A 21,284-nucleotide genomic window follows, 5' to 3' on the forward strand; every position below is an offset into this window, starting at 1 on the left:
CCTCAATGCGGCGTGGCATGGAAGCTATCAGCCTGTGGCACTGCTGAGGTGTTATGGAAGACCAGGATGCTTCAATAGTGGCCTTCAGCTCTTCTGCATTGTTCGGTCTCATGTCTCTCATCTTTCTCTTTGCAATGCCCCATAGATTCTCTATGGGGTTCAGGTCAGGCGAGTTTGCTGGCCAATCAAGCACAGTAATCCCATGGTCATTGAACCAGGTTTTGGTGCTTTTTGGCAGAGTGGGCAGGTGCCAAGTCCTGCTAGAAAATGAAGGCAGCATCCCCATAAAGCTCGTCTGCGGAAGGAAGCATGAAGTGCTCCAAAATCTCCTGGTAGACAGCTGCGTTGACCCTGGTCTTAATGAAGCACAGTGGACCAACACCAGCAGATGACATGGCTCCCCAAATCAACACAGACTGTGGAAACTTTACACTGGACTTCAAGCATCTTGCAGTGTGTGCCTCTCTCATACTCTGGGTCCTTGGTTTCCAAATGAGATGCAAAAGTTGTTCTCATCAGAAAAGAGGACTTTGGACCACTAAGCAACAGACCAGGTCTGTTTTCTTTAGCCCAGATGAGACGCTTCTGATGTTTGTTGTTCAGGAGTGGCTTGACAAGAGGAATACAACATTCAAAGCCCATGTCCAGGATCCATCTGTGGGTGGTGGCTCTTGATGCACTGACTCCAGCCTCAGTCCACTCCTTGTGAAAGTCCCCAACACTTTTGAATGGCCTTTTCCTGACAATCCTCTCCAGGCTATGGTCATCCCTGCTGCTTGTGCACCTTTTTCTTCCACATAACTTTGTATTAATGTGCTTTGATACAGCACTTTGGGAACATCCAACTTCTTTTGCAATTACCTTTTGAGGCTTCCCCTCCTTATGAAGAGTGTCAATGGTGGTTTTCTGCACAACTGTCAGGTCAGCAGTCTTTCCCATGATTGTGATTCCTACTGAACCAGACAGAGAGACCATTTAAGGCTCAGGAACCCTTTGCAGGCATTATGGCTTAATTAGCTGATTAGAGTGGGACACTTTGAGCCTAGAATATTGCACCTTTTCACAATATTCTAATTTTCTGAGATTGTGGATTTGGGGTTTCCATGAGCTGTAAACCATAATCATCACAATTATGACAAATCACGGCTTGAACTATCTTGCTTTGCATGTAATGAGTCTATCTCATACATTAGTTTCACCTTTTAAATTGCATTACTGAAATAAATGAACTTTTGCATGATATTCTAATTTTTCGAGTTTCACCTGTATGTGTTTCTAGGACCATGTATAGAAATGCTATATTTAACAGTTTTCCTATAAAGTGGGGGGTTGTCTTCTGATTATTTGGGACTGGTTGGGGAGGTTCAGGAGAAATGAGTGAATGAATCAAGGAATAAATCAGTGAATGAATCAATAAATGAAATAAATGTTATTTTGATCCTGAAATAAGGGGAATATGATAAACAGATTTTTTTTAAACCCAGTGGTATGGACTACTCATCATAGTTGTCAGGGACATATTAATATTCTTATTAGTGACTTACCTAAACAGAACTAGATACACAATCATACTTTATTGAATTGAGAGTGCTCCATTTCTTTAACTCCAAAACTAACAATTCTGAATTTACAAATATTTTTGTTAAATATTGTTAATGGTTTCTCTTTTGATATAATGATTTAAACTTGAGAGATATATGGATAGTAGAGGATTAGGCGTTTAGGTTTCTGGTCATAGCAACTATAATGTTTTATTTGCAGTGAACTGCATGTCACTTTATATAAATTATTTGCTAATCCTGTCTTCTGTGCCTAATTGCTTTACATGGAAAAGAATGCTCATCATCTTACACCACTGGGGAAGAGCTTTGTCGAAAGCTTATGGAATTAGAGCAGCTCCTTAAACAAGAATCTGACAATGATGAGGAAGTAGACATTCTTAACATTACTGAACCTCTGAAAATAAACATTAAAAAGGAACAGGAGGAGACACAAGAAGAGGCCAAATTCTACTTAGCACCACAGTCTGCATCTGAGTATGTGCGTGAAACTGCTCAACAGGTAAATAAAATAATTTTGAAAAGATAACTTTTTCATTATCTTGAGATTTTTAGAGTGTAATATATGTAATATTTAGAATGGTTGCAAGTTGCCTTACCTTTCTCTTTAACAAGCTAGAAGATCTTGAATATCCTTTTTATAGTTTTGTTCCCCAATTGCTTTCACAATTGCTAATAAAAATGTTCAGTTCTAGGAAATAGGGATCACAAACTTGCTGCAGAACTGTCAGTCATCCGACTTAAAACCCCAGCTAAGCACTCTTGTGCTAAAAAACAGCAAATGTTGAATTTTAAATTACATAATCCTCCTAATTTTTATAATAATTTTAGTCCACCTGAAGTGCAAAGTGGCAAGATTCTTTCCAGAAGATAAAGTAGAACTGAATATGATTCATCTTATCTGCAGGCACACATTCATGTATGCACACACACAAACATACACAAAATCTATATGTATTTAGTGATTCTTCAGTTTACAAATTCAGAATCCTACTTCAAATATTTCTGAACCCTATCAGAAATATTTAGGAAGTGTAATTTTAAAGCAGCTCAGTACCCAGGCATCAGAAGAAAAACCTATTGTTATTTTTGCACATTATATTCAAATTCTATTCTGTTTAGAATGGCTGCATTTTGTACAGCAAACTTATTAAGGATACAGCTTTAAAGTTTCAGAACAAAATGCTAATTTTTCAATGACTACAATTCTATGAACATATAGCAGTCTATGCCTATTGAATTTTAAATGTAACTGTTATCACCAGTTCTAAGAGTTATTTTAACTTCGGAAGAAGATGCATATCTGTGAAGTTAATTATGAACACATTGTCTTATTTTATAGGTAGGAATTTCCTTTCCACCTGTGGAACTTCACAAAAATATATATGCTTTTATAATAGAAGATATGATTTTAAAGGTAAGCTGTTTAAATTCTTAGCGTTAAAATAGTCATAGACAAATTAAATAGGTTTTACTTACGCTGTGAGAGGTATTGGCTGCAAGTAGAACAAGGATAATAGTGTCTTGTGGTATCTTTATTTTAATAATAATTTATAGTTTATGGAATTTTTGGCTGTCAAATCAAAAGACTCAAAGTAGCATACAGCAATACTGTAGCAATACAAAACCAAATGCAGAGATTGGAGGTGGGTGGGTGTTAATATAAAAATTTTCCATAACTTAACTTTGGCCAGTTGGGAGTAGACAATTAGGAGTTAGACAATTGCTGGACCTTTGCACCTGGTATTGGGGAAGGCAGTTTTCTAGAGCTTTTCTAGAGGACAGTATGACTGGGAGTAGACAAACCTCCAGGGGATTGTATTTCAGCAGGTAGGAATAGAAGCAGCAACAGAGAAGAAGCCATTTAACTTGATGGGATCCAGAGTTTTCTTAATGTTATGTTTCTGGATTTGTAGAACAATTTGAAGAAATGCACCATAGGCTACTTTGGTAAAGTTTTAGTTTATACACAGGATTCTGAGGTATGAAATACTCTGAAATATGTCCTCTGTTACTTAAAAACATTCATCCATGTTTACATTATTTATTTCTGAAATGCGTTCTACAACAGGCTACAGAACAGTTGGTCAGTGACATTCTAAGAGAAGCACTGGCAATTGGCTACCAAGCTGCTCCTCGAAACAGGTATTCTTGTTTAACTTTCACATCTACATTCTAAATATATCTATATTTAGTGACTGTACACCGCCCCGAGTCCCTTTCGGGAGAGGGGGCGGTCTATAAATATGAATAATAAATAATAAATAAATAAATAAATATATTAACTGGCTCAAGGTTGATTCAGATTTCCATCCTCTCAAGGTCAGTAAAATGAGGACCCAGATTGTTGGGGCAATATACTATCTCTGTAAATCGCTTAGAGAAGATTGTCAATCACAGTGAAGTGGTATATAAGTTTAAGTCCTATTGCTATTGGTATAATAGGAAAACTAATTCAAAGATGGAAGAATAAAAAGAAAGAGTAGAAGGTGCAGGCTAAGTGCTATTGTTATTGCTATTCTTGAAATAATAAAGATATGAGATGAAGTGAGAAAATTGGATGAATACAGTCTGGGTCCTCATTTTAGTGACTTCAGAAGGATGGAAGGCTGAGTCAACCTTGAGCCAGTGAGAATCGAACTGCTGGTAGTTGGCAGAATTAGCCTGAAATACTGCATTCTAATTACTGTGCCACTACAGCACTAAAATAAAAGCTAGGTGGTATCCCTTGCTTAATCCTTTTTGTATCTCACTGAAATTTGTTAAGTCTTCAATGACAATTAACAGAATAACAGAGTTGGAAGGAATCTTCTAGTCCAACCCCAGCTCAAACAGGAGACCCTGTACTGTTCCATTTCTATACCATTCTTATACCATTATTTGTACTTTCTGTGAAGTATAAATCAATCTTACCCATTTTATAAAGTTCTCTCCCAAGTTCATATCTTACAACTTTCCTACCCGTTTTATCATTTTGATTGCCAAATTGTGTTCTGGGAACTGCAAATGCGGCACATATCGAGATTCTACATTCCCCTGCTTTAGAGAAAATATATTAAAATTGAATAGCATTATTAAACATAGATGATTTCCAAAAGACTCCTGAGCAAGGACAAGGTTGTTCCATCTTTTGGCTCAATTGTGTTTGGGATTTCATCCTACCCTCTCCCAATATTATGTTAGAAGCTGTTTTCGAAACTGAGCTGTTCTTAACAATGGTTTCACTGGCCATAGGAGAGAAAAAAAGTAAGGGAACATGGAAATGCTGAACAACATTTTCAGATTTCATCCTCAGAAATGGTTTGAAGAGGATTGTTGCTCAGTATACCGTATTTTTTGGAGTATAAGACGCACCAAGGTTTTGAAGAGGCAAATAAATACAAACAAGTTTTTGCACTCTGCAAACCTCCCAAAAACGGCGCATTTTTTTTTCAAAAAAAAGGCATGAGTAGCCCTTAGAAGGCTTGTAGTGTGTTCTGGGGGGGAGCAAAAACAAGCAAAAAACAGCCCATTTTCCATGAAAACGGGCTCGTTTTTTTGTCAAAAAAAGGGCATGGATAGCCTTTAGGAAGCTTATAGAGTGCTCCTGGGGGCTGCGGGGGGGGGGGGAATGAGCAAAACAATGCCCCGTTTTTTGCTCATTTTTGCCTTCCCCAGTCCCCAGGAGCCTCTGAAAGTCTCCTACAAGCTATGGATGGCCATTTTGGTGAAGGAGGCGGGATTTGGGGAGGCATAAAATGCTATATTCAGTGTATATGACGCACCCAGATTTTCAGCCTCTTTTTTGAGGGAAAAAGGTGCATCTTATGCTCCGAAAAATACGGTAATAACTTGCTTGCCATGTAGAAATTCCCAGGTTCATCCCTCCTTTTTAACTGGTAAGGAATCAGGGCAAATAAAAGAAAAGACAAACTCCAAGAATCTGTTATCAGTCAAAGTAAAATATAACTGGATTTGATACACAGAATAGTTTTACATGATATAAAATAACTTTTTATATTTCTATATGATCTGTTTTAAATATGTAGATAACTATGTCTATGTAGGGTTTTTAAAATAAAAGTACTGCTTATATAATTGCAAGGCTACTGAAATAGTTATTTAATGATAATTGAAGCTATTGTTTATTATGATAACTATAGTGCGCTTAAAGCTGATGTATAGCTGTCTTTATTTGCCTGATATTCCAGAAATATTGGAACGCAAATCTCTTTAATCTCTGCTGCTTTATCCTGTTGTGTCTAACAGGAAGTACAATCCAACAAGTCTGAAGGACATCAGGCTGGAGGAAGTTGGACTTCTTCCTTATAAATGTTGTTATTGTTGCTGCATTAAGTAGCATATAAATGTTCAAAGATTGCATCCCATCTGCATTTTCTCTCTGCAGGATTCCAAGAGAGATCACAATAATGAATATTCACCAAGCTATCTGTAACATTCCCTTTCTGGACTTCCTTACAAATAAGCATATGGGAATACTGAATGATGAACAGTGATGTGGATTGAAAAAGCTACATAAAGCTTGAATAAAGATAATGGCCCTTGTGTCCAGATGCCTGTTTACATTGTAGAGACTGTTAACTTGAGTGCTACAAATCAATGTTTCAACCAAGTTTTTTTTTTAATAAAGCATTTTAAACTATTTTTTTAAGAAAAAGCTTTTTTTAAAATCAGTTTTAAGTTCACCTGTCAGATATTAGTGGCAGCTGGCTCTTAAGTATGCTGTCAAAATTAAAAGATTTAAGTTGCAGGTTTAGCATGGAAGTTACTTATCACATAAAGTTTTCAGTAATAATTTTGAAGTTTAATATAACCTGTGGATAAGGATTGGAAGCCTCTGGGATTAAATGGATAAGTATAATGATAGACTAGTTCAGATATAATACTAAACTATAGTATTCTGTTGAAGGAACAATTCTTGCTTTTCACTAGGTTCATATATTTTTTCTTCTTTAAATGGACAATGTCACAAGGAGATGTTGGAGCCTTTTATCGCAGTTTGCTATATCATCTTAACTGGAATTAATCATGTTAAAGTAACAAAACTTTAGGGAATAGGGTGAGATAATTCTCAAAGTTGATTAAAGTGAAATTGACTTCAAATTGTTACATCCTCACTGAGAAGCTTTTGGGATTTAATAGGCTTCCTTTTCAGTTGTATCTTCAGGAAGCTTTCTTTGCTAAAAATAAATTAAACAAAAAACCCCTACATAACAATAATATAATACAAATACAATAGCAGAGTTGGAAGGGACCTTGGCGGTCTTCTAGTCCAACCCCTGCCTAGGCAGGAAACCCTATACTGTTCCAGACAAATGGCTATCCAACATCATCTTAAAGACTTCCAGTGTTGGGGCATTCACAACTTCTGGAGGCAAGCTGTTCCACTGATTAATTGTTCTGTCAGGAAATTTCTTCTCAGTTCTAAGTTTCTTCTCTCCTTGATTAGTTTCCACCCATTGCTTCTTGTTCTACCCTCAGGTGCCTTGGAGAATAGTTGGACTCCCTCTTCTTTGTGGCAACCCCTGAGATATTGGAACACTGCTATCATGTCTCCCCTACTCCTCCTTTTCATTAAACTAGACATACCCAGTTCCTGCAACTGTTTTTCATGTTTTCGTCTCCAGTCCCCTAATCATCTTTGTTGCTCTTCTCTGCACTCTTTCTAGAGTCTCCACATCTTTTCTACATCATGGTGACCAAAACTGAATGCAGTATTCCAAGTGTGGCCTTACCAAGGCATTATAAAGTGGTATTAACACTTCATGTGATCTTGATTCTATCCCTCTCTTTATGTAGCCTAGAACTGTGTTGGCTTTTTTGGCAGCTGCTGCACACTGCTGGCTCATATTTAAATGGTTGTCCACTAGGACTCCAAGATCCCTCTCAGTTACTACTATTGAGCAAGGTACCACCTATACTGTACCTGTGCATTTCGTTTTTCTTGCCTAAATGTAGAACCTTACTCTCTTCACCATTACAGTTCTGTCTATTTTATCATCCTCTTATTTATGTATTTATCCATTTAATAATTTTTAATTGTTATTATGTATGATGTTTTTGATATGGACTGTACACCGCCCCGAGTCCCTTTTGGGAGAGGGGGCGGTCTAGAAGTGCTAATTAAATTAAATTAAATTAAAATTGAATTTCATTTTTTAGATAGTGTCCAATGTTCAAGTGTGTCAAGATCCTTCTGTATCTTAAGCCTGTCTTCTGGAGTGTTGGCTATTCCTGCCAGCTTGGTGTCATCTGCAAATTTGATGAGTTCCCCAATTATTCCCTCATACAAATCATTGATGAAGATGTTGAAGAGTACTGGGCCTAAAACAGAGCCTTGGGGTACTCCACTGCATACTTCCATGTAGATGCAGTTCCATTGAGGACTACACGTTGAGTGCGATTGGTCAGCCAGTTACGAATCCATCTGGTGGTGATGCTGTTTAACCCACATTCTTCTACTTTATCTAGTTGTTGGTTATGGTCTACCTTATCAAATGCCTTAGTAAACTATATTGACAGCATTCCTGTGGTCCATTAATTTTGTCACTTTGTCAAAAAACACAATAAGATTAGTCTGGCATGATCTGTTTTTGATAAACCCATGTTGGCTTTTGGCTATTACTTTGTTTACTTCTAGGTGTTCGCTAATTCGTTGCTTGATTATCTTTTCCAATAATAAAAATAACCTGATGTTCTGAGTTAGTAAAGCAGGTATTCATAAAATCTTACCTTTTAAAATGTGTGGTATTTCAGGTTTGACTTCTTGTTTGGGCATATCTTCATTGGAAAGTGAGAGATTTGCTATTATATTAGACTGATATGTATTATACTATTTTAACTTCATTGAATGAAACAGTCTAATTCTACACCCTCCATTCTTTTTCCTAGAATAGCTCCTTCAAATACTTGAGGACTATTTTTGTCCACGTTGATTACCAACTTAAACCTTATCATCTTATGTACTATAATGTATAATTGTGTGATATACCTTTACAATAAATTTTCTTTTATTAAGTACAGTAAGATGGGACTACTTGGTTTGTTTTATTTACTGCTTCATGTTTATGCTGTTTTCATCTTTATCTTCATTGTATGTTAACTCAGGCTCTGCCATTCCTGTTTCTGCACTACTCTTTTTAAATCTCAGTATTGTTCCCATTTTTATTGAGAGAAATTGCTGATTTGCAGTAGACAACTTACCCTAAATTGAGTTATGTAGAAAAATATACTACAAAACTAAAAATACTATGAAAAAACAATATTCAGATTTTTGTCTTCATTTTCAGTTTTTAAAGTGAACAAAAAAAACGAAGGAGTGACTTACATACTATTTTTCCCTCCCAAATTTCTTACATGAAAAGAGTTGGTTGCAATTTCCATTTTCTCAAGCCAAGCTGCACCATAATATTCAAAACTCTGATTAAAATATAACATGGGAACTGGACCTGACATGGTTATGTTGTACTATACTAGTACAGTACTACCATCATAATCATCAATTCAAAAAGAGCAAAAACATTAACAGAATTAGTAACACAGTGCCAGAGCCAGCATTCTCTGGACGAGCCTCTATGATTACCCCTTTTAATAAAGTTTACATGGTATTTTGCATGGCTCAGCATTAGAGCCATGAGAAGAGTAAAAGAAATGCTACACCAGAGTTATACTTATTGACTTCACTTTACCTGTAACCCATCTCGTCACTTATGTTTGTGGCGTCTAAATTTGGGCAGTACTATAATTTGCTGATTATTTATTGTGCTCAAGCAATTTGTATATCACACTCAAATACGTATGCTCAGGAGAAGTGTAGTCCATACTAGGTTCATGCCGAACACATTCCTTGAAGGAATCGGACACAGAATTCCATATCTAGCAGAAGTCACCACAGTATTCTGATGGCAGCAAGGATATATGATAAATCTGGTAGGAAAAGTCTTTATTGTTTGGTGCTTCTCTAAAATTATTCAGTCTAAATATTGAGGTTTGCGTACATAGTTCAGTCATGAATTTTGTATCTCCTATGTAGATTACCGTAAATATTTAGTTCTTTCTTTTAACTTAACAGGCATTTTGTATGTAAGTAATGAACTGTAAGAGCGTTTTTCCCCTTAAAAGCAAATCCTCCCTGTCAATGTTAACAATTCATACTACCAAATCACAGTGATGGCTGCAGGATGAGTATTGCCATAGCAACTACATTCTAGCTTAATAAAATGGCAGGGTGAATCCTTTACTTAAAATATATATTGCATGGGATTAAATATCACTGTTTATACACATAGTTACATGTACCAAACATTAGGCCCTTCTGGCCAGTCACAAAACGTTTTATTAATATTGTTTCAGAGAAATATTACCTTAAAAAGTTCAAAAGCAACACACCAAATAATTAATGAAATCCTTAGAATAAAATAGCAACCAATTTGAATATGTAATGTAACATATAATAAATTGTATTTGGGGATGGAGTTTTGATACACCCTATATATATTCCACAGTATCCCTGTATTTCCACGAACCTTCTAGGCTACTAGATAGACAGTGATTTCATGGTTAGCCTTATAAAGCTTTTTTACATTTACTATTCTAATTTTGGTTAGGTTTTGTAATATTGGCTATAATTTTATTTCCATTTAATCAATAAAATATTTTCCTTTTTCTGTATTATGTCTGTGTTTCATATGACTTGTTACAATAAAAGATTCTTAAAGCTATGCAATCACAACACATGATGCATAAAGCTAATGCATTAAGAACTTTCTATATTTACAGGATGTTCTTGGGTTGGTTTTTTTCTTTTCTAAATTAATGATATCTGTGATCTGTTTACGCAATTTCAGATATTGCTTGATCATATTGTTTCTATTTAAGGTACAGGGAAGAATAAGACATATTCTTTAACAAAACAACATTTCATGTCTTTATCAACCATTCTGATTTTTATTTTAAAAAAATTTTTGCAGCAAAATTGTAATAGATACCTGTTGTTTTATACTAACATACTAAGACGCTATAAATAAGCACCAAATGCTTACTAATATTTATCATGAACCAACTTGCACTTGTATCCCCTGTATCCCCATACAAAGAATATGTTGAGTTTGCCTTCAGTATTATTCCTTACATTTTAAAATTTCAAAAATTGTCATTGAATGTAGCCAGAGAACCTAAAATAAAAAAACTGCATGTATCTTATCTGCTTGGAATATCTAGTTATCCAAACCGACTTCATAATGAGTGACAAAGGCACAAAACTTGGCGATAAGTGGTTGATCTATTTATACTTTCATTTCATTTCACTTATATCCTATTTCTTTCTATGTCTCTTTTTGCACCTAAATTGATTTTATCATCCCTGAGCCAGAACTTTATTATGCTTCCTATTTTGAAAATGTGTATAGATTGATTGCATTTTACAGAATGTTCCCTCTTTTCTCAGCAAGAGTTTGTCTCTAAACACTGCATAAAAAGCAAAGAAGATCTAATATAACTAATTATTAGAAACCGTTGCCTATATGAACTTGCGTCTCTGAATTCAAACAAGGGGGTTCCAGAATTATGGTAGACAGCACCCAGGAAGTTCATAGTGAGCAATGTTAGCAGAATTCCCAGAAATCGGTAATTTTGTAAGATGGAAAGGGCAACAGATTAAGAACATGCCCAGATCACCTAGAATGTGAGGGGGGGGGGGGGGGAAATACATTTCTGGTTCCATGTTAGAAAGGAGACTACAGAACATAGGAAAATATGTAGTTTCCCATTCTGGATAGGTAAGATCAGGAAGCACATTACATTACACTTCATATTATTGTCCTTCTGTGTAAACTTAGTTCATCAAAATCTTTCAGTATTCAAATGATTTCCATTACACCAAATACTACAGCAGAAAGAAAGTGTAGACAAAAATACATTTTAATAAATTATCTAATTCCATAAAATACAAATATCATGTTCTGCCATATTTTTTCTTTAAGAAATAAAATAACTGTAACCAAGTAGGCAGTGTGATTTTCTTTTCTCCATTTAGTAAAAGTCAGGCTTACAAATAATTAAACCAATTAATGTTCAACGAAATTAGATTAGTCAAGCAAAACTAATAGGAATTTCACATAGAAAAATTAAACATGCAAGGATTGCAATTTGGAACATGTTTCTACAAATTGTACCTTCCCATTCCTCCTAATCCGTTCAGTGTGTTGGATTCATCTGGAAAACTGGCCTCATGACTATTGAAGGAACAATGTTGTCATTTACCTTCTAGACAAGTATCTTATTATTGTGATTGTTCCAAAAGGGGCGGTGGGGACATGCTCAAGGAGATTTTGAAACTACAATTCACAAGCGGCAGGTCCTTTACTGTAAGGAAAAACGATTGCTACATAAAATATTGTCAAAAGCAGTTTATGATATGGCACTAGTGGAAGGCAAGAGAGCCTCTTATTTAAAGAATGAAAAACCACAACAGTACATACTCTTAAGACCTTTCTGATAATGTAAATAGCGTAACCTTTTAGATCTTAGCTGAATTATTACAATTAAGAAAATTTTCATGAAAAAATAACTTGCTGCAACCAATTTTCTCCAAATTATACAGTACTTGTACTTCTGTTTATATATGAAAATTTGGCTGCATGTTATTTGCCACATTTTAAACTAGGGAATGTTAAATATGACTTTTTTCAGTATAAAATTTGGAAGGGTCTTGTGTTCTGTATACCCAGAAATGGGACATCACTGGGCTAGATGAGAAGCCCACCCTGAATCAGAAATTTCATGTGCCCACCAAAAGCTTACAAAAATATCCTGGAATCAGCAACAAACTATGATTGTAATTTCTGCAAAAGTAAATGAAACAATGCATTAGGGTGGGGTGATTATTATGTTAAACTCTGTCTTAAATATATGCAATATTAGGAATGCATGAGAATTAAAAACTAGTGCATTTAAAATGTCAAAGCAAAAATTACAATACTGTACGAAAATGGTCTTCCAAAATAATGAAAAAGTAAAATTGTCTGTGAAAATTACACTATAACAGATATAACACATAATTTCTTAGCAACAAGCAGTAATTTTGCTTTTTCAAGGCAAATCATGTTCTAGTTTGCATACTCAAAAACTATGACTGCTAAATAAAATCACATTAACATGCACTTTTTTTTTCTTTTGGAAATTTTTTCCTATTTACAATATTTACATACACATTAAATAAATTATCTTGGCCATTGCTTTAATGTGTGGCCTAGTGCAATATTCATTACTTAATCCAAACTAGTAAGGGCTACTAGTCCCCAAGAAAATGGAAATTGCCTCTCTTCTGCCTTTGAGGAGTTTTCTTTCCAGAATTTAACTGAATTCTTAGTGAAATTGAGCCTTCAGGAAAACATTAGCAAGACTGATAAAAAAACTTCCAGGAAAAAGTGTGCTTGTTAAATATCAGTTAATTCTAAGTACATAAGTCATGGAATATTGATGAGGCTGTGATCCTCTGGCTGTGTGTTGCATTTTTAGCTGTGTTTCTTATTTGGCATACATTGATATAAACAACCTGCTCTGTATAATGGGCCGAGCATAAGTAAATAAAGCAACCTCACTTTTAAAACATCCAGTTTTCATTGCATAGCATCATTTAGGGGTCTCTCTGGCTCAGACAAGAAAAAGGATGGTTTGTAATACTTTTTAATCATACCCACTTTTTAAACTTCACAGTAAAAACTGGACTTTGTTACTGAAGTCCCATTCTGGGTCATGTGGGTTTGTTCTGTTTTTTGTTCTTTGTTTTTATCATGTATTATTTCATTGTTCTTCATGTTTTTAACCTCTGGGTTGCCCAGAGTTTTTGGAAGTTGGGCTGTGTAAAAAATTTAAAAACAAAATAATGAAATTAAATTAAAAAATAAAAAAGAAGAGTTGACCTCTATAGTGTTTGGGTTTAAATAACTTGGGAGGTGGCTGAAGGGCATAATATAAGTGATTAAAGTTACTCAGCCCAACTGCACTTTCATTCCTATGATGCTTTAATTACTTTTACAAAATAATTGTAATTAAAATAAAACTCACATTTATGGATTCTCTGTAATGTAATGATTCTCAATAACATGGCATTAAAATGTCTGTAAAAGTGTGAGACTCATTTAAAGATGAGTGAAAAGAAGTAACAAAATTCAAAATCTACCCAAATTGTTTTAGGGACCCCTTAATAAAATGACCATGAATTAATGGAGATGGAAAATTAATGATGTACTTTATACAATGTATATTTTTACTTAAGAATCAACATACTGCTTAAAATATTACCTTTTTGCTTGCTTAAGTCAGTGTTTCAAATGGGAACCAAGTCTATCTAATGGTAATGAGGATATTTCTGTGAATCTAGGTCATTCTTTCCAGTAAGTTAGACTATCTTCAATTCAAATTCAAGTATTTATGATTTACATATTCATATTAGATTCATGAACTCTGATAATTACTATGTCTGCTTTTAATAATCCTTCACTTTTATCTCACCAGCACTTACAAAGTTGCATAGCTGTTCATTTTCACAACCTTCAGCTGGTTGAACCGAAAATGATCATGATCCAGATTCATATACTGAGAATGTGAGATGGCGCCTGGAAAACAGCGGAAGGATTTGAAGAAAACTTTGTTTTTGTTTCTGGAATCTACAGAGGAAAAAGAAAAGACATGGGGGACTGATTGTAATACTGAGAAATGATGGATATTGTAGCCCAATAATATACCTACAGAATGATTGCTTGAGGAAAGCTGACCTACATTATTTGATAGCATTTCTCCTGTTGAAGGAATTAAAAATATTCTTTCCTGCACATGGCTTGCCAGCACGAGGATGATCTATTTGGCCACCAGATAAGTAATGCATTTAAACGGACTTTGACTTGTCTGTGATGCCCATATGCAAGTACCAGGGAGCCGGAGGGAGTAGATAATCTCTTAAAATCCCTTACCATGTTTTGAATTACAGATTTTATTCAGATTCCCCCTTGAAAGATTTTTTTAAAATTAATGGAGTTAAAATAGGCTATAATTTAAGCTTCTTCAAACCCAGCAAACTGTCTCCCAAATAGACACACACACAAACTTACATAATATATCAAGCCCTTATATACATGACATTTATTGTTTATGAAAATGTATTTATACTGTGGTTGACAGTTTCAGTATGAGGTAAAATCCAAATTAAATACTCTGATGCCAGTATAAATAGTTTTATGCACATGTAATACCAAAGCACAAAAGGATGTCTTATGGATACCTAAGGCACAATAAGCTGAATTATGAATTAATTCAGTCATTATGGATTAATATGCATGCACACTCTTCATCACCGTTATGTTTTCAAGAATTGAGTAAAAAGTCTTCACAAAATATTAAGTGTGAGCATGGCCATTATTAATGGATAATAATTGATATAAGACAATGAGGAAACCAATTTCAACAAATACAAGAAAGTTATATTAATTTTACATTAATGCTAATTTAGAAAACAAACCTATGTTAATAATATCAGAGCTATTTAAATTAATGTTCTATACGTCAGATTATAGTATACATTTGTGGTGGTATAACTGTTTTTAAAATAACCATAACATTATAGCTAATTACATGTATTTAAATTTCACATTTACTACACAAATAAGTGTGTTTGGGACGCTATATGGATGGAAATTTGTCTTGTATCCTTATTTTCCATTTGTTAACTGCCCAATGACACTATCTGGAAACAAGTTCTCTAGATCTTCTATCAGCTCTCTCTTTACTTCATCTATTCTCCAGCATCCTTAAAAAAGTTTTAAGAACATACATCCTTAACATGTCAATCAAATATGAAATTCTGTACTGGTATACAGTAATTTTGGCTAGGCCACATGAGATGGATAATCCAGACTTCTACTGCCCTCAGTGAAAAATTGGCAGGGTCCCTATTATATCAGGTTAGCTATTTTCACCAGTATACCAACCTCCCTTTTGGTGGGCATTTGGCTGATTTCAAGAGAAAAGGTCACTGAGCTAAATGTGATCTCATTGAAGGCATAGATATTATGGCAAAGGATTGTGCTGCATACAATTAAATATTAAAGGTCAAGGTACATATCCTGACCTTGTTTTGATAGTAATTTTATGAATCAACAAGTGGCTCCAAATGAGGATATGTTTAAAACAAGAGGACCCACAGTTTAGTATTGCTTATATTGGGATTCAATTCAATGTAAACGGATCATGTCCATAGGACTGCTTCTGCTAAATCAAGACACCTTTCCTAACAATTTCTATTGATTTCCAAATTTCTATTAGTATTTATTTATTAACATATATTAATTAAATGTATTAATATATATTAATATGTATTGCTTTGAAGCACTTCTTTCAAAACATACAATTTTTTAAAGGGTCTGTTTTCTACTGATCAAACTTTAGCAAATCTCTGCATTCCAAAAGCTTTGTAAAGCACATTACCTTAAAGTCTGACTTGTAGCTAGATTCTTGCACAAAGTGATCTTCTGGAATAATGAATCCTTGTGTTGTCTTTGTAGGCCTGGATCGTTTTCCTGCAGACCATGGGTGATATTCATGTCTAAAATTAATTTGCAAAATGAACTTTAAGTTGATGCTGCTGTTTTGAGAAAGAAAAGGCAAACTAAATCTGCTTTTCCGTTATATACAGAAAGTTACAGAAGTACTTTGCTAAATTATTCCATTTAACGTTGAATACATATGTGTATTTCAATTATATAATGTTGATTTGTGAGTAACATTTAAGGTGTTTTTAGAAGGAAATTTTTGAAAGGACTAGGGGTGCTTAGGAGAGCACATAGTTACTGTAAGACTGTCTTGTCTTAAACCTATGTGTGTATCAGTGGTTGAACTCTGGAATCACATTCCATCAGATTATGATGGCTTTCATGCTCAGCCCCTGATTCCTGGGCTATTTCATATATTATTGTTTAATAAGCATTTGTGTGTAAGAAAGGATTGGTTGATAATTATCTGGACACAAATGTTGCTGTCTAAAGATAGATTGGATGCCTAATGGACCTTATTTTTCAAGCAAAGGCAACAAAGTCACTGCAATCAAATTTAACTTGAGGGGACACTACAGATTGAGCCATGTTTTCTTGATCTTAGTGTGAAAGCAACATGCCATTGCCTCTACTCAGGATTTCCCCCCAGTTTTTTCCTACCTAGGCCTGAGCTCTTCTAGTCATCTCAGATCCAAATATTAACCAGGTCTCTTCACAACAAAGAATGGTTAAATGCTACAAATGTGTTAAAAGAAGTTGGACCAAGACAGGAGTCATTCAGGTTCCAATTTAGCTATGAAAGTAAGTGAGTGACTTCAGCTCAGTCATTTCTATATTAAATCTAATATATTGTCCATGTTCACTGTAAAACTAATACGTTTAGGAGAAAGGATTCCATGCATTGCTTTAAGCTTTCTGAGAAAAGCCAAGATATAAATATCATAAAATGTAAATTATATTTAACATAAAATACTAAATACAATGCAGGATCTACTGAAAGTATATTTTATGGTGCCAATTTGGTTACATTTGTACTCTATAAAGAAAGCAAAAAATGATGTATTGACCTTCCACCATGACAAGGAAACCACCTGAGCTCTTGGAGAAAGGACAGGGCATTAATCTAAATAACAACATGCTCAATATATATTTGTGATGAAATGTCTAACACCTGGGAACATGGAGGATGGAGCACAACTGGCACGGAAGGAGCAAAGCCATTGGGAAAAGATTCCCAAGTGAGGGGACAGGGAAAACCTGAGAAAGTGACTCTGCCTTAATTCTGCTACAGAAGAGCTGGAGAATTGCTTTGGCAGTCTTTCAAGATTGTTACACTACCTACTATCAATAAAGTTCTCTCCAAAATTCTAGTGGTTCTTATTTCCTAAGTTTGCCTGCCTTGAAAGACTTGAGCATATTCAAGCAGCCGGTTACACATATACATACATGCATGCATGCATGCATGCATGCACACATGCACACACACACACACACACACACACACAATCTGTTGGGGGCTGAAGAGATGGAGCAATGTTGCGCCTTGAAGTCAAGCCTGCAGCCTGGGGAGAAAATAGACCAAAGAGAAAAATTAAGGGAGTTACCTGTAAGATGTCCTGGCGATACCTGGAGGCGAGGACAAAGGCCACACCTGTCTGGAGCCAACCTCCTTATTGCTCACCTCCTGCCTTGCCGCCGGCAACACGTACACGCGAGACCCTGCCAGGATGTCAACGTGGGGACAGGCGGCGGGGGCTCCCGCGGCCGGAGGTGCCCGCGTGGGTTCAGCTTTCTGGCACTCCCCAAGCCAAGGCAGGGTGTCTCTCTTCTGCAGCGGCCACGCTCGGAAATCCTGCTGGTACTGAGTCTCTGCGGCGAAGGGCTCCTTCCGGTGCTTGCCCCCGCTTTTTTTCGACGGCCTCTTGACAACGACCAGGCTGTCCCGCAACGAGGGGGCGGACGCGGAGACCGGCAGGGCAGAGGCTGCCCGCGGAGGGGCTTGGGGTCGGCTGCCGGAGGTGCCTCCGGACGGGATCCGGGGCTGCTGAGGGCTTCCCTCGCCGCCCGCCTCTGCCCCTTCTTCGATGTCGGAGTAATTGTGGATGGTGAGCGGCACGGCCAGATCCGACTTGTCCAGCTGGTTCCAGAATCGCGCCAGGCAGCACACTCGGCTGATGCAGGGCCAAGCCATGGCGGCAGCACGGCGCGAGGATGCAGTGATAGATACCGGGACCCGGGGGTGCCTCAGCGGAGGGGGGAGGGTTCTGCAGCGCGCCAAGTGGCTCCCCCGGCTGAGAGTTACTTCCAGCTCTCTTCTCGGTATCAGCCTCCCCCCCTCATACCACACTTTGGTCAATCGGTTTTCTTTAGGCGGCTAGCAAACACGTGATGATAGCTCAGTCATTCATTCCCATCCCCACCGCCTACCCGGGGCGACAGAAGGAGCTTAATGCAGCATTGGTGAGGGATAGAGATAATAGGGGATGGAGGGGGGGGGGAACTAAGGGGTGACACATAGCACCAGTCACCAAGTCTTTCTGCCTATCATCCTACCTCTTTAGGAAGCATCCTACCCCTACTTAGCTGTAATCACTGCAGCCTGCTAATTCATTCTTATACACGTGTTCCATGAAGAATGCATTATGCATGTCTCCTGAAATCTACATGCAGTTCATGAAGAATTTGTTATACATGCTCCTGCAATCTAAAATAGGGGAGAAACTCCTGTATTAGATGATTAATCTGGAATGAAGGGGGGGGGGAAATAAGCAAGTGGTAATGTTCAGAAAAGCAGCTGGATATTGCAGGAATTATACAAGCACTCCCAATGCACTGGGGTCAGCATTCTTTTTCCTTTACCAGCAGTATTGAAGCAAAACATTTCAGGACTGGTGAAACTGGCCTTTATAGGATTAACCTGCAGTATTTTTGTACCAGTTGGTTTCTGAGTGATGCAGAGTGGCAATCATATGCATGCACATGATACAAATCAAGCTGGAAGTTAACTCAGTCAATACAGCAGTTATACTGTTATCAGCTGAAACAGATTAAAACTATTCTGGCCAAGGATTGTACTTGAGGGATCTGGGAAAGGTCAGACACCAGAATAGGCTTTTTTTCTGGAAGGGTGTGACCCATTGAGGTCTTGGATATCATCATAAATATTTTCTTGCAGCCTGGTATCTGTTGGATATATGGAAAACATGCTAATAAAATGTTAACAGGGAATTTCTGAGGAAAGCTCTAAGGACAACATACTAGTACGTGTATATCAGTATAAATTAGTGGTCTCCAGCATTTAAGATTTCCTGGGTGTTTTGAGACCCCTTTGATAGGAAGACAACTCTGTTAATGCAACATGTTGTTGCATTGAGAGTTTTGCTACCAAATTTCAGGGTTTATGAATTACAAAAAGGTATTTTGAATGTATCATTGAAGTAGAGTAGTCTTTCATGCATTAACCAATTATTTGCATGCTATACAAAAAAGTAGAAGAAATTATCCATTTGTAGTATGTATAATAAAATGGCTTTGGATTAATACTTTACAAGGACCATGTAAGTTAGTGAATTCCTTCTACTTGTTTGGATTAATGAATACAAAACCAAATAGAAACTGATATAGCAGTAATTCGTGAGCAAGTTCACAATTTAGGATCAATTCAAGAATCAAGTTTGGAGCATGCATTATTATTGTCAATTCCTAATTTTTCCACTATAGTATATGGAAATGGGTTAAAAGATATTTCACGTTTGAGTCTTAGTTACCTTAACACTGGTCCTTTGCATATACATTGCTTGTAGACCCTCCTGCTGTGGTAATTGTGTTATTTGTACGGTAACAACTATTACCGTAAAGGATGCTTACATTTCCTTATAGTCATCCTTTGGGTGGGTTGTATATTATCATACCAAAACCCTTCCCCTTGCTGTTCACCTCAAGTGGGAGGAAAGGAATGGGAGAATGTAGTAGTATAACTGGATGTCAGCCACATATGTTGAAATATATGCATCCATTTTTGGGTATGTCTTTAGTTTGCATACAGATAGCAGTGTATTTGTATTACCTAGTACCCAATACTGTAACCCTGGACAAGAGTCAGTTAATATAAAACAGCTGTCCTAGGATGGAGGAATGTAATTGTGTGACAAGACATAAACATTGCTGTTTATGGCATAGGTTGATAGGATTAGACTTGATATTATAAGCATGAAATATAACAATGAGGTCAATTGTTTATCAAAGCATTTCAAAAGAAGGTTCACAATGTAATTGTATTAGTCACTTTATCTTTGTTTCAAATATAATTCACAAAATGTGTGTTTAAGTTCTAACTATATCCAGGTATCTGCTGGTAGGGAGCCCAATGAACACGGCAAGTGTATTCCAACAAAATATACTTTCTGGCTTTTATCTTCAAATGCTTTGGTCTTTTTTTTAGGCAAGAACATTCTCAAACAATCATCTAGAACAGACATACTATTCCCAAGAAAGTGGGTGCCATGCATATTGTGTGCATGTATGTGCATATGCCCTATTGCAAAGAGCAAGTGCAGTGACAAATAAGGCACACTTCCTTGGTCCCACAAGATGGCAATGTTTAATTGAGAGGACCTGGACTGCATTATCTTTGCTTGAATATGCCAGGCAGATAGAAATGGAAATAGATGGCACACAGCTAACACACCCTGTGCCATGAAGAGCTTTAGAAGTGATAACAAGCACTTTGAACTGCACCTCAGTAACCAAGCAGCAACTCATACAGCTTGCTTGGCTACAATAGAAGGGTGTAGCGAGAAGTGCCCACTAAAGCTTATACCACCGCATTATGAAACAGTTGTAGCTTCTGGACAGTCTACAAGAGCAGGCCCATGTAGAGCAAATCACAACAATCCAGTCATGAAGTGACCATGTCATGAATGATTATTTAAAGGGCCATCCCAGCCAGGGAAAGCTTACAATTGGTACACAGGATAAATCTGTGCAAAGACCCTCTTTACCACAGCTGCTGTTCATTGAGTAGCAGCTACAAAGGAGATACAAAATTAAAATGTTTGAGAACACCTTCTGTATGTGTCTATTCATATTAAATACAGGTAGCTGAAGAATGAAAAAAATTCCTCTAAAATGGTATTGGGATTGTTGCTTTAGGAACTATTGTCCTATCTTCATTTAAAAA

General features: G+C 36.5%; 2 protein-coding genes across 2 annotated transcripts in view; one reads left to right on the forward strand and one right to left on the reverse strand.

The window, feature by feature from the left end:
• The window catches only part of YEATS2 (YEATS domain containing 2), a 48,437-nt gene extending 39,852 nt beyond the window's left edge, over positions 1-8,585 (forward strand). Inside the window, exons 29-32 of the mRNA XM_081955137.1 lie at positions 1,835-2,061; positions 2,902-2,976; positions 3,631-3,704; positions 5,947-8,585. Coding sequence (XP_081811263.1) covers positions 1,835-2,061; positions 2,902-2,976; positions 3,631-3,704; positions 5,947-6,055 — 485 coding nt within the window. The 3' untranslated portion in view covers positions 6,056-8,585. The remainder of the gene's footprint in view (positions 1-1,834; positions 2,062-2,901; positions 2,977-3,630; positions 3,705-5,946) is intronic.
• Positions 6,030-21,239, reverse strand: MAP6D1 (MAP6 domain containing 1). The gene is made up of 3 exons (XM_081955143.1): positions 17,710-21,239; positions 16,041-16,158; positions 6,030-14,227 (listed from the first exon to the last, which is right to left on the reverse strand). The coding sequence occupies exons 1-3, from the start codon at positions 18,294-18,296 to the stop codon at positions 14,150-14,152; spliced, it is 783 nt and encodes a 260-aa protein (XP_081811269.1). The 5' UTR covers positions 18,297-21,239; the 3' UTR covers positions 6,030-14,149.
• Between the last annotated feature and the right edge of the window lie 45 nt (positions 21,240-21,284).

The sequence above is a fragment of the Natrix helvetica genome (genome assembly GCF_964273705.1).
Source record: "Natrix helvetica genome assembly, chromosome: 5".
Lineage (NCBI taxonomy): Eukaryota > Metazoa > Chordata > Lepidosauria > Squamata > Natricidae > Natrix > Natrix helvetica.

Bases quoted from the DNA above. Each gene is read 5' to 3' on its own strand.
- MAP6D1 (XM_081955143.1), bottom strand. From the start codon at position 18,296: ATGGCTTGGCCCTGCATCAGCCGAGTGTGCTGCCTGGCGCGATTCTGG. The intron at 16,159-17,709 runs GTAACTCCCTTA...AATTAATTTTAG, and splicing joins ATCGCCAGGACATCTTACAG to ACATGAATATCACCCATGGT. The intron at 14,228-16,040 runs GTAATGTGCTTT...TTTCCTCTGTAG, and splicing joins GCTACAAGTCAGACTTTAAG to ATTCCAGAAACAAAAACAAA.